The 13382-nt window shown below is 52.3% G+C and overlaps 1 protein-coding gene across 2 annotated transcripts in view; it reads right to left on the bottom strand.

Annotated features, from left to right (window-relative positions):
• COL2A1 (collagen type II alpha 1 chain) overlaps window positions 1-9305 on the bottom strand; it is a 112951-nt gene extending 103646 nt beyond the window's left edge. For both annotated transcript variants that reach the window (XM_085600236.1, XM_085600237.1), the window contains exon 1: window positions 9012-9305. In XM_085600236.1, coding sequence (XP_085456362.1) covers window positions 9012-9105 — 94 coding nt within the window. In that variant the 5' untranslated portion in view covers window positions 9106-9305. The remainder of the gene's footprint in view (window positions 1-9011) is intronic.
• Between the last annotated feature and the right edge of the window lie 4077 nt (window positions 9306-13382).

Below are 13382 nucleotides of genomic sequence, written 5' to 3'. Positions count from 1 at the left end.
TTACTGGTGCAGGAAGACGGGACAGCTCTGTGCCCCACTGCTGCTCCTGTGACCCTATCCTGCAGCTCTGGTTCTTACTGGTGCAGGAAGACGGGACAGCTCTGTGCCTCACTGCTGCTCCTGTGACCCTATCCTGCAGCTCTGGTTCTTACTGGTGCTGCTGCAGGAAGACGGGACAGCTCTGTGCCTCACTGCTGCTCCTGTGACCCTATCCTGCAGCTCTGGTTCTTACTGGTGCAGGAAGACGGGACAGCTCTGTGCCCCACTGCTGCTCCTGTGACCCTATCCTGCAGCTCTGGTTCTTACTGCTGCAGGAAGACGGGACAGCTCTGTGCCCCACTGCTGCTCCTGTGACCCTATCCTGCAGCTCTGGTTCTTACTGGTGCTGCTGCAGGAAGACGGGACAGCTCTGTGCCTCACTGCTGCTCCTGTGACCCTATCCTGCAGCTCTGGTTCTTACTGGTGCAGGAAGACGGGACAGCTCTGTGCCCCACTGCTGCTCCTGTGACCCTATCCTGCAGCTCTGGTTCTTACTGGTGCAGGAAGACGGGACAGCTCTGTGCCCCACTGCTGCTCCTGTGACCCTATCCTGCAGCTCTGGTTCTTACTGGTGCAGGAAGACGGGGCAGCTCTGTGCCCCACTGCTGCTCCTGTGACCCTATCCTGCAGCTCTGGTTCTTACTGGTGCAGGAAGACGGGACAGCTCTGTGCCTCACTGCTGCTCCTGTGACCCTATCCTGCAGCTCTGGTTCTTACTGGTGCAGGAAGACGGGACAGCTCTGTGCCCCACTGCTGCTCCTGTGACCCTATCCTGCAGCTCTTGTTCTTACTGGTGCAGGAAGACGGGACAGCTCTGTGCCCCACTGCTGCTCCTGTGACCCTATCCTGCAGCTCTGGTTCTTACTGGTGCAGGAAGACGGCACAGGTCTGTGCCCCACTGCTGCTCCTGTGACCCTATCCTGCAGCTCTGGTTCTTACTGCTGCTGCTGCTGCAGGAAGACGGCACAGGTCTGTGCCCCACTGCTGCTCCTGTGACCCTATCCTGCAGCTCTGGTTCTTACTGGTGCAGGAAGACGGGCAGCTCTGTGCCCCACTGCTGCTCCTGTGACCCTATCCTGCAGCTCTGGTTCTTACTGGTGCAGGAAGACGGGACAGCTCTGTGCCCCACTGCTGCTCCTGTGACCCTATCCTGCAGCTCTGGTTCTTACTGGTGCTGCTGCAGGAAGACGGGACAGCTCTGTGCCCCACTGCTGCTCCTGTGACCCTATCCTGCAGCTCTTGTTCTTACTGGTGCTGCTGCATAAAGACGGGACAGCTCTGTGCCCCACTGCTGCTCCTGTGACCCTATCCTGCAGCTCTGGTTCTTACTGGTGCAGGAAGACGGGACAGCTCTGTGCCCCACTGCTGCTCCTGTGACCCTATCCTGCAGCTCTGGTTCTTACTGCTGCAGGAAGACGGGACAGCTCTGTGCCCCACTGCTGCTCCTGTGACCCTATCCTGCAGCTCTGGTTCTTACTGGTGCAGGAAGACGGGACAGCTCTGTGCCCCACTGCTGCTCCTGTGACCCTATCCTGCAGCTCTGGTTCTTACTGGTGCAGGAAGACGGGACAGCTCTGTGCCTCACTGCTGCTCCTGTGACCCTATCCTGCAGCTCTGGTTCTTACTGGTGCAGGAAGACGGGACAGCTCTGTGCCTCACTGCTGCTCCTGTGAACCTATCCTGCAGCTCTGGTTCTTACTGGTGCTGCTGCAGGAAGACGGGACAGCTCTGTGCCTCACTGCTGCTCCTGTGACCCTATCCTGCAGCTCTGGTTCTTACTGGTGCAGGAAGACGGGACAGCTCTGTGCCCCACTGCTGCTCCTGTGACCCTATCCTGCAGCTCTGGTTCTTACTGGTGCAGGAAGACGGGACAGCTCTGTGCCCCACTGCTGCTCCTGTGACCCTATCCTGCAGCTCTGGTTCTTACTGGTGCAGGAAGACGGGACAGCTCTGTGCCTCACTGCTGCTCCTGTGACCCTATCCTGCAGCTCTGGTTCTTACTGGTGCTGCTGCAGGAAGACGGGACAGCTCTGTGCCTCACTGCTGCTCCTGTGACCCTATCCTGCAGCTCTGGTTCTTACTGGTGCAGGAAGACGGGACAGCTCTGTGCCCCACTGCTGCTCCTGTGACCCTATCCTGCAGCTCTGGTTCTTACTGCTGCTGCTGCAGGAAGACGGGACAGCTCTGTGCCCCACTGCTGCTCCTGTGACCCTATCCTGCAGCTCTGGTTCTTACTGGTGCTGCTGCAGGAAGACGGGACAGCTCTGTGCCCCACTGCTGCTCCTGTGACCCTATCCTGCAGCTCTTGTTCTTACTGGTGCAGGAAGACGGGACAGCTCTGTGCCTCACTGCTGCTCCTGTGAACCTATCCTGCAGCTCTGGTTCTTACTGGTGCTGCTGCAGGAAGACGGGACAGCTCTGTGCCTCACTGCTGCTCCTGTGACCCTATCCTGCAGCTCTGGTTCTTACTGGTGCAGGAAGACGGGACAGCTCTGTGCCCCACTGCTGCTCCTGTGACCCTATCCTGCAGCTCTGGTTCTTACTGGTGCAGGAAGACGGGACAGCTCTGTGCCCCACTGCTGCTCCTGTGACCCTATCCTGCAGCTCTGGTTCTTACTGGTGCAGGAAGACGGGACAGCTCTGTGCCTCACTGCTGCTCCTGTGACCCTATCCTGCAGCTCTGGTTCTTACTGGTGCTGCTGCAGGAAGACGGGACAGCTCTGTGCCTCACTGCTGCTCCTGTGACCCTATCCTGCAGCTCTGGTTCTTACTGGTGCAGGAAGACGGGACAGCTCTGTGCCCCACTGCTGCTCCTGTGACCCTATCCTGCAGCTCTGGTTCTTACTGCTGCAGGAAGACGGGACAGCTCTGTGCCCCACTGCTGCTCCTGTGACCCTATCCTGCAGCTCTTGTTCTTACTGGTGCTGCTGCAGGAAGACGGGACAGCTCTGTGCCTCACTGCTGCTCCTGTGACCCTATCCTGCAGCTCTGGTTCTTACTGGTGCAGGAAGACGGGACAGCTCTGTGCCCCACTGCTGCTCCTGTGACCCTATCCTGCAGCTCTGGTTCTTACTGGTGCAGGAAGACGGGACAGCTCTGTGCCCCACTGCTGCTCCTGTGACCCTATCCTGCAGCTCTGGTTCTTACTGGTGCAGGAAGACGGGACAGCTCTGTGCCTCACTGCTGCTCCTGTGAACCTATCCTGCAGCTCTTGTTCTTACTGGTGCTGCTGCATAAAGACGGGACAGCTCTGTGCCCCACTGCTGCTCCTGTGACCCTATCCTGCAGCTCTGGTTCTTACTGGTGCAGGAAGACGGGACAGCTCTGTGCCCCACTGCTGCTCCTGTGACCCTATCCTGCAGCTCTGGTTCTTACTGGTGCAGGAAGACGGGACAGCTCTGTGCCCCACTGCTGCTCCTGTGACCCTATCCTGCAGCTCTGGTTCTTACTGGTGCAGGAAGACGGGACAGCTCTGTGCCCCACTGCTGCTCCTGTGACCCTATCCTGCAGCTCTGGTTCTTACTGGTGCAGGAAGACGGGGCAGCTCTGTGCCCCACTGCTGCTCCTGTGACCCTATCCTGCAGCTCTGGTTCTTACTGGTGCAGGAAGACGGGACAGCTCTGTGCCTCACTGCTGCTCCTGTGACCCTATCCTGCAGCTCTGGTTCTTACTGGGGCAGGAAGACGGGACAGGTCTGTGAGCAGCTGCTGCTGCTGAAGGGAGTCAATGCCTATATGTTTCCCACTGGGGGCCTTGTAGACACATCTGCAAGGGGGTCGTGCATGTCTGTGCTTCGGTGCTGCCCCTGCAGAGGGGATCACGCATGTATGTGCTGCCCCTAAAGGGGGCTCATGAACGTCTCACTGGTACCCCTTGAGGGCCACCCTGTGTATGCGTTTCCCACTGTGTGCTCTGCAGCCAGCTCGTGAATGGATGTGCCCCACTGTTACTCTTGCAGGGTCTCCTTGCCCCCTGCCGCCCCTAAAGGGAACGCCTGGTAAGGCAGCCCTGGACAAGGCCAGGCTTGGGTAGCCCAGCGGACCCTTCTACTGATGAATGGGCCTTTTCTCAAGGACACAGAGGACCCAATTCAGAGCTCCCGGTCAGGGGCCGGTTTAAACAAACACGGATGGCATGTCGGCCCCATCTGGAAAACATCGCCGCCAATCTTCCCAGTGCAAACAGACGTTCACAGTGGTGAATGGGTGTCTTTCATTGGAGGCCACAACACCCTCTCTTCATACGCTGCACAGAGGGGGAGCCGTGGTGGGCATTACAGTTAATATTCACGGCAAGACATGAGAGCAGGACATTATAGATTCTGTGCGCCATTTACAATACAAAAAGGTGCTCTGTGAGCCATAACCCATCCCATCGAATTCACTCACTTTACCCGTATTTCATCAATCACAATTCAACGTCTCATTTCAAGCTCCGGTGCCATGTTTATGCCATTTCACTGTTTTGGGTGCTTTACATTTCTTTAACCACTAGCAAGATGTTACTTCACAAATGACTTCGGTTGGTTCATTGAAGAGCTGCACGCACACTCACACGCCTTCCTCATCCAGTCCTTCTCTCATCTTTACAGTGAACTCTTTAAATGCTGACTGTCTGCTAAGCTCAAAGTCAGCATTCTCTGCACACCCCTTTCTGTTATGAAACCCACCACTTAACACATACCCTCTCAGTTATACCACTCAACATATTTTAACGTTTCTGGGAAGTTTACACTTCACGGGACTGGAATCCACACAGCGTAGGGTAATTAAAGAGAGCAAAACATTTTCCAACATTTGATTTACAACCTTTTGGAAAGTGGAGACTGAAAAGGAATGTACCCAGTACAAGGATCTGCCCAAACAGGCCAAATACATCTTTCTACCACCCAAATCCTCCTGAAGAAATACCTTAGTTTAAAAAAAAAAAAGTCGAAGCACATTTTTGGTCAGAAGGTTGCCCCACTCTGATGCATATTAGGAACACCCTTCTACACATGTGGAAGAAACGCAGGCTAGTTTGTTCGTTGTTCATTGAAGAATAATAGAAACAGTGTTGCAGACTGGGGCTATTGGCATTCACTGAAAAAGAGAGACATGGAGGGTGGCAACTGTCCCCTCCTGGAGAGCCTAAAATATTTGTATTTTGCTTAGGCCTATTTTTAGAGTGCCATTTTAAAGCACACTGGGGGCTCTGGCATTCCTGCAATCCTTAGGTGGTTTCTCTGGAGGTTCCCTTGTTTTGGCTCACAACCTGTTGCCCATCAATCTGCTATAGTAAGTAGCTTGCCACCTGGCCCTCTATTGCTTTCCCTACTCCCTGCACGTCTTCTTCAGTGGCCTGGCCTCTCAAATAGCTCCAAACTCCCGAATCGTCCCCTTCATGGCATCAATTGCCAGTTCCTGCTTCTTTCTCTGGGCCCCCACACACCCCCAGTAGTCTTGCTCAGCCACCACTACCCCTTGCCTCTGTGGTACCCCGTTCAACTGCCTACAGGCATCAGACTACAGGGCACGCCATCTCTCCTAGCCTAAGCTACACCAGTTTTTGTCTTCCTTGGTGCCCCACTCGCCAAAGTCCCTTCCCTCACCAGTGCCCCATCACCTACAATCCCTGAACCAGTGACCAGCTGGGACAGCTCTATTCTCTATGGCATCCCAGCTCCACAGAACTCAGACTACAGCCCATGCCTTCGCCTTCGCCAGTGCCACAGTCCCTTGAGCTTTACCTTCTCAAATGCCTTACCACCATGGCCCCTGCTATTACTGGGGCCAAAGATCCTCCAGTTCTACTGCATTCCATCTCCACAGTCCGGTGACCTCAGACTACAGCCCATGCCTTCCACAATGCCCCAATGCATAAGAGCTCGCTTTCTCTAGTCCCCCAGCCCCCACAGCCATGACATTTCCAGTGTTGCGGATTCACCACCCCCAGCCTCGCCAATGCCGATGTTCCACACTTCACAGCCCTTGTTCTCTCTGCATTGCTACAGTCTGTCGCTCCATACCTTCTTCAGTACCTCTTACGCTACACCCTGCAGTTTCCACTACCCCAGGTGCTAGTCTCTCCGGTAACTCAGCCCCACCTCTTCAGTGACGTCACTCCTGAATCTGCAGTAACCAGGCCGGTAATGTCTCATGTTTCAAGTTTCTTTAATAGATTCATCAGTAGCCCTAATTAATGGACTCAAATGATTTCTAGATTCCCAGTTTCACTGTTTGTCTTCTCCAGTCCATTAGCTTCTCTGCTTGTGTCGTCTTTATTTGCCTGATTTTACCGATGGAATACTTTCTCCACAGCACCTGTCCCAGCATGCAGCTACTACCTTCTAGACCATTGTGCCCATGGAGTCCCATTGCTCTACCTGCACAGCCTCTACCTTCCCTGAAACCTTGGTAGCAACTTAATGCCCAGCTACCAGATGCCTACGTTCTCCAGAGCCTTTACACCCAGCCTCTACCTTCTCCACAACTTGAAATACCGATCACCGCCTTCTTCGCAGTGGCATAATGCAAAATGATGCCCCCCTCCCCCTGCAAATGTGATGAGGGTCCCCTACACTTGCACATCTCACAGATATCCTAGGTTTTAGATTGAGTATCTGGTGAGGGTCCCCTACACTTGCACATCTCACAGATATCCTAGGTTTTAGATTGAGTAGCTGATGAGGGTCCCCTACACTTGCACATCTCACAGATATCCTAGGTTTTAGATTGAGTAGCTGATGAGGGTCCCCTACACTTGCACATCTCACAGATATCCTAGGTTTTAGATTGAGTAGCTGATGAGGGTCCCCTACACTTGCACATCTCACAGATATCCTAGGTTTTAGATTGAGTAGCTGATGAGGGTCCCCTACCCTTGCACATCTCACAGATATCCTAGGTTTTAGATAGAGTAGCTGATGAGGGTCCCCTACCCTTGCACATCTCACATATATCCTAGGTTTTAGATTGAGTAGCTGATGAGGGTCCCCTACACTTGCGCATCTCACAGATATCCTAGGTTTTAGATTGAGAATCTGCCACCTGATGGGCCCGGGACCCCAGCACCTTTGGAGCTGCAGGGGCCTGTGTTACACAGCTTCTCCAGTGCTGTAGTCTCTCCCTTCTCTGGTAGTCCAAGCCCTACAACTCCAGTGCTTCAGGAGTTCCACACCCCCTACCTTTTCCAATGACCCAGCCCTACATTCTCAATGCCTCAGCTCCACATTTCCCACCTTCCCCAGGGACCGAGCCCACACATTCTCCGGTGCCACCTGCTCTCCTTCCCCAGCCCCTCAGGGTCTGTGTCCTACCTTCTCTGTGCTCTAGCTCCACAACTCCTACCTTCCCAGGGCACCCCCTAGCTCCTGCTTCACCGGTGTGGCTTTCGCCCCCCTCCTCGCAGCATCCGCCCTCTCCAGTGATGTCTGTGTTGTGTCTACATGCGAACGCTGTGCTTCCTCCTGGCCCCAGACCGTCCATTAATGCTCTTTGATTCTGAAAGCAGCTGTAAATAGTCTGGGAATGTGCGGGCCCAGGTACCTCTGCGCCTGCGCCTTTGAAGCCCTCTTCACTTCATTCAGCAGTAGCTGCCCATGGAACATATTAACATCTATCATGGGCTTAGTGTCTCGCAATAATAACAGCCCCGAGGGTCTTTAACAGACATTAGACTTAAAACACATATTCCGCGTGAATCGAGCTGCGCCTGAGCCTAAAGGCAGTGCCGCTGGCTGTCCTGGCGTAGAATACAGACATCACATTTAAAACGTTAACTGAAACCGAAGGGTCGTTGAATCTTGAAATACACTACAAATAGGTGACCCTGACATACTGGACACTGGGGATCAGCTCTATCTTGTTGACGTTTTGCTCAGATCGCTCTAAGATTGCAGATTTTCGTAAGCGTTCTAGGCACAAGCTGCGCGATCTAGAACAGGCTTCTTGCAATAAATAGCAGCCAATGATTTGGGATTTGCAGCCTTCATTCTTCATATGCAGTGCGTCTCATTAACACCAGTACCCCACGCGTACATTAGGCACATACGCACCTTACGCCAAGTGCATCTACCCCTCGCTATATGCACACTTCCTCGCCCCCACATTAGGTATAAGTTTCCCTTCATAAAAGGGGCACCTCCCACGGGTGTAGCTATACCCATATCATGTACTCGTAATAATAATAAGAATGTGTTTTATCAATTAGGGACATACGCACCTTACGCCAAGTGCATCTACCCCTCGCTATATGCACACTTCCTCGCCCCCACATTAGGTATAAGTTTCCCTTCATAAAAGGGGCACCTCCCACGGGTGTAGCTATACCCATATTATGCACTCGTAATAATAATAAGAATGTGTTTTATCAATTAGGGACATACGCACCTTACGCCAAGTGCATCTACCCCTCGCTATATGCACACTTCCTCGCCCCCACATTAGGTATAAGTTTCCCTTCATAAAAGGGGCACCTCCCACAGGTATAGCTATACCCATATCATGTACTCGTAATAATAATAAGAATGTGTTTTATCAATCACTTTCTACCAAACGTATAAGGTTAGTCTGTAACAGGTGTTGTCATCACGCACTTCAAGCCTATACCACATGCCCACAACACATTTACTGCCTCCAAGTTTCATATTTTCTTCGCTTATATACCACGTTTAACACGGTGCAAGTACCCCCGAAATGTTACACCAAACATCCACCTTTGCTACTTTTCTACTCTCGTCCCTTTCCCCTCATATATTTTACACTCTAACCATTTTTTGCTTCAGTGCTATGGACTCGCCCGCTAGTGTCACACTGGCCTGCACATTTCAACATGTATTCACAATGTTCACATTTGGCAGCAACATTTACCCCTATTCTCCAAAGCCCACTGCCCCCAGGCCCTCGAGAGAGGGCAGCCCGCTCCTAGGTCATGCAAGGTATCGCAAGGACACCTGCCCCCACGGAGGAGAGACGCGCAGCGCGGCTACTTACGGATATCTTCATCTTGACACTTGACAATGGCTAATAAAATGAACTGGGTGAGTGCGAATAGCACCAGAGTCCGCGAGTGCACAAAGCTGAACATGTCTAAATATTAGACATGCAGGACTTTTGCGAGGAAAAGGAGGGAGAAGCGGATATTCCCCAGCAGCTATCGAGCCTTCATGCAGCCGACCCCTCGGGAAAAGAAGGAGAATCCAGTGCCGGCCCCAGCAGGAACTTCACCCCGACTGCTCTGGACCAAGGCACCGCAGTTATATGTCCCCTCCGCCCTCCGGGCGCCGGCGTATATCTGGGCCTTGTGGCCCGGCCCTGCCCCCCAGCGGAGGTGCAACCTGAGCCCACCAGCCCTTTCACCGTCTCTTCAAAGCTCCTTTCCCATTCCTCTCTGAGCCACAGAGCCCTCCCATCACCTCAAAGCCCGCGCCCCTTCCTTCGTCAAATCCACAGACCTCCCTTCTCACCTCCCCCTGAAAGCCCTGGCCCCATCTCTCTCCAAAATCCAGAACTCCCCCTCCCCCAGTCCTTCCTCTCTCCCGGGTGTCAGAGCTCTCCCCATCCTCAAAACCCCACTTCTCCTCCTGCGTCTAGTCCCTGTTCGTCGGGATCCCACCAGAGACCCGCCAGACGCCCTTCACCCTGCCAGCTAGGTCCCTTCTCCGTACCCCCTCATCTTCGCCCTCCTTGCTCCAGTCCTGAATTCCGAGGCGCTTCCACCTCACGAGTGAGGACTGGGGCGAGGAGGACCTCGGCGGGGTAATGAAAATTACAGGTAAGTAATTGGGTTACTGCCCATTCCAGAAGCCTGGAAAAGAACCCATACGGCGGACAGAGTTTGCTCGACTTTTTCGCCGTGAAGTGGTGTTTTTAAAAGTCCGTTGACGATCACAGGTTGGGCAGAGGCCGAAGAGTCCGGGAGGTGCAGCAAAGGGGCGACGGTGTCACTGTGGCCGCCTCTCCTAGAGCGCACGGACTGAGACGAGCAGGTTTCCCAGGCTCCTAAGGTGTTTGTGTGGGGTCCTCACACATAGATGGGCACATTCAGAAAAGAACTGCTCATCCGGCAGCTGCAGTTACATGAGTCATTGTACACAGAGGGCTTCACCAGTAATGGATGTGAGGTGGGTAGCGGACCACAAATACACCCGTGAGCGCTCACTAACCATGAGGTGAGATCAGACGCTTTGCTTTTGATATGCTCGTGTGCAGTGAATCCTGAGAGAGCCTACTCTCTCGCTGGAAAAAGCAGAACAGCTCTGCTCCAGGCACACTAGAGACCCCCCCTCCCCAGCAGTAGACTGACATGAGGTGAGCACAGGGACAGTTTTACTCGAGGCACACGAATATAGTATATTTGGGATGGGTGCAATGCCACCACTTGTTCGTACACATCAATGGTCCTTATTTGTTGGCATTGGGCTGAATACCCATCCTCTCCTCCCCGTGGGGCTATGGGCCCAGAAGGGTCGCCCTCCCTCTACTTCATTGGCTACGGGGCCTGTGTGAGGGATGTCTCTGTTCTAGAAGCAGCAGCGAGAGCTCTGAGCTCCTTGTGAGTGAGGTGAGCACTGCGGGAACTCTGCTCTAGAAAGACGAGTTAGAGTTCATTGTACCTGAGATGAGTACAGAGACGATTTGTTCTAGTCCGTGAGAGCCCAGGTCAGTGCTGAATATGGTAAGCTATATAAACAACAGTTAGAGCACGCTATTTGCGAACGAGACAGGCACGGTTTGGTAGCTCATTTGATCTGAGTTGATGCTCTGCGGTAGAATCATCCCTTCACGAGATCTCGAGAAACGTCAGCGTCCTCTGTATGCGACGTTCGCCGAGGAGAAGTAGCGATCTGCGCACACTAGAAAGTTTACACACGTAGACTTCCCTAGAAACAACTGAGCGCTCACTGAATATGTTGAGCTCAAAGAGTAGCAGAATCGCTGATCTAGAAGCATTGAGATGTTAATGTCATTTTGTGGTGGAAGTTGGCACGTTAGACCATCTGCTCTAGAAACTCCAGTGATTGATTGATTGATTGATTGATTGACAGCCCATTGTGCGAATTGAGTACACGAGCAGTTCTGATGTAGCAAGGGCGAACGTACTTTGTGTTCGGGACACACTTTTCTCAAGATCCGCCAGTGTGACCTCATGATCCCTGGAGCGCCCACACACAAGCAGTGCTCTAGAAACATCAGTGGAGCTGTATAGAAGAAGGGCCGCTCTCAGAACAGCTCCTCATTGTAGAGAGGACGTATTTCCCCTGGATTTTCTCCCCGATCTGCACAGCAGCCACATATGACTGCTCCAACATAGGTAGCTCATCACCGCATCTCACTTCTGTTTATTCAGTCGTGATCGTTCTGAACACACGGTTTTGCTGGTGCAACTAATAGAGCAGTTCGTGTGTTTTATTGTCCGCCCTTCATGATGATCCCTCCCGCCTTTATGCTGTACTTTATAGCACCCATCATGGCATTCCTGCAGCCATGATGGGCAGGCACGTACTCTGCTGGCAGACTGAGATGCCTCCAGAGGTTGTTATGGAGGCCGAATCACTAAGAGAATATTTGAAAAGGAGAGGAGACCTCCTGGAACGTTCTGCCTCTCCACCTCGGGGTTTGGGCAGGCTGGGAGCTCATGAGCTTATGTGCTTGAGAGCCACAGATTCGTTTCTCCTCCTGGGCTCCACGTGCTGCAAAGGAGGCTCAGAAACAAAGACCAGCTTTTTTCCCCAGAACATAAGAGCAGCTCTCACCCTGTCTTTTGCCCTAAATATAACACGTCTCTCCGGGCACAGTATACGCCTTGTTTCCCAAGTCCACTTTTCTCTGCACACTGACAGCGCTGATTCCTGTAAGCGGGCTAGATTCCGTATCCGGAAGCAAGCGAGTTTTCTTATATTTTGTTTAACCGAAATAATCACGTCCAAACTCTGATGTGTGCTTTGTCCTCAGGCGGGGCTGTTTGAATGTGGAAACAGGCGGGTGTTTGAACAACAGCTATTTGTTAGGTTCTGGAATTTCTATTTATCGCTTCCCCTCTGTTTGCTCTGATGCGCACCCACATGGTTAACAGCCTTTATTTATCCATTTTCTCCCCGAGTAGCTAAGGTTACACAAAGGCAGGCTTCACTGCTCTCGTAAATATTTCCTAATGCGATGTCGCCGTCCATGCTGGAATGTGACGTCATAACACTATTTTTTTAAACTGTGGGCCTCATTTACAACTATTTGAGGCAGGGCAGCGCTGCACAGCACTTTGCTGAGCTGATCTGTGTATAAAGAAAAATGCAGGAATACACTGTATCTATGAGATAAGGCGCATTCCTGTCCTCTTCGCTGGCGCACAAATGACTGCCTTGCACTAATGCAGGCTCTCTTGCACCATGGTGCAAGGATGTCCAGCTTGAAGGAATTATTGTTTTTGTGCAGGAGGGGACACCTACCTGCCTTGACAAAAACAATCAATGGAGGTGTTTTCCTCTTTCTATTAGCACACACAGAAAGAGGAAAAACACAAGGAGAAATTAAGGCCCAGCTTCTTAAAGGTTTCACGGAACGTAGCGCAGCAGTCAAAAATGCTGTGCTGGGTTGCGTGACAGGAAGAGAGCAGGAGAGTGCCATATTCACAGAGATATGGCTCTCTCCTCCCCTCTCTCTAGTGCCAGCGCTGATTTCAGCAGCTGTGCTCCAGGCATACACCAATGCGCCTTAGTCCTAGGGTGCATGCCTGAGCCTACCATAGGGTACTCCGCCTGTGCAAAAGTTTTGTACAGGCAGGGTACCATTCCTGTACAAAATACTATGGCTAGACACACCTTAATGCTTTTCCTACTTTGTATGCTGCCCAGTGCAGCACAAAAGCAAAGTCGTAAAATAAAGGAGAAATGAAAACATTTCTCCTTTTTAACGCCTGCTTTCAAGCAGCATTACATTTTGGCGCTAACCCATGTGTACTCATGTTAATAGATAGGGTTCAGGATCAAAAGCATGGTTGGTTGCATGGGAACACCCATATACCACCCATGTAACCTCACTTTGATGCAAAGTAGCGTTTTAGGCTGCTTTGAATTACTTTCCCATATAAACCAACACTAATACCAATTAGTGTTGGTTTGTTAATCTCCCAAAAGGTTTAGCGTTGGGTTAGGGTTAAAGAAGTAATGCTAACCCTTTGTGAATATGGGCCAAAGTTATTTCTCCTCGTTACGCCACCCTTGGGAGGTGCATGGTTTTGAGTGGATGTGTGTTGTGAATCTGGGATTGTTTCAGACACCATGGGTTTTGAGTGGGAACACCCACGGCAACGCTCATGGCATGCCTTCCTGAAGCAGTGTGAGGCAACACAGCGACTTGCACTGTGTT

Source organism: Triturus cristatus, chromosome 4_2 (genome assembly GCF_964204655.1).
Source record: "Triturus cristatus chromosome 4_2, aTriCri1.1, whole genome shotgun sequence".
NCBI lineage: Eukaryota > Metazoa > Chordata > Amphibia > Caudata > Salamandridae > Triturus > Triturus cristatus.
Note: the sequence above shows the minus strand (reverse complement) of the source record. Positions and strands in the feature narration are given on the sequence as shown.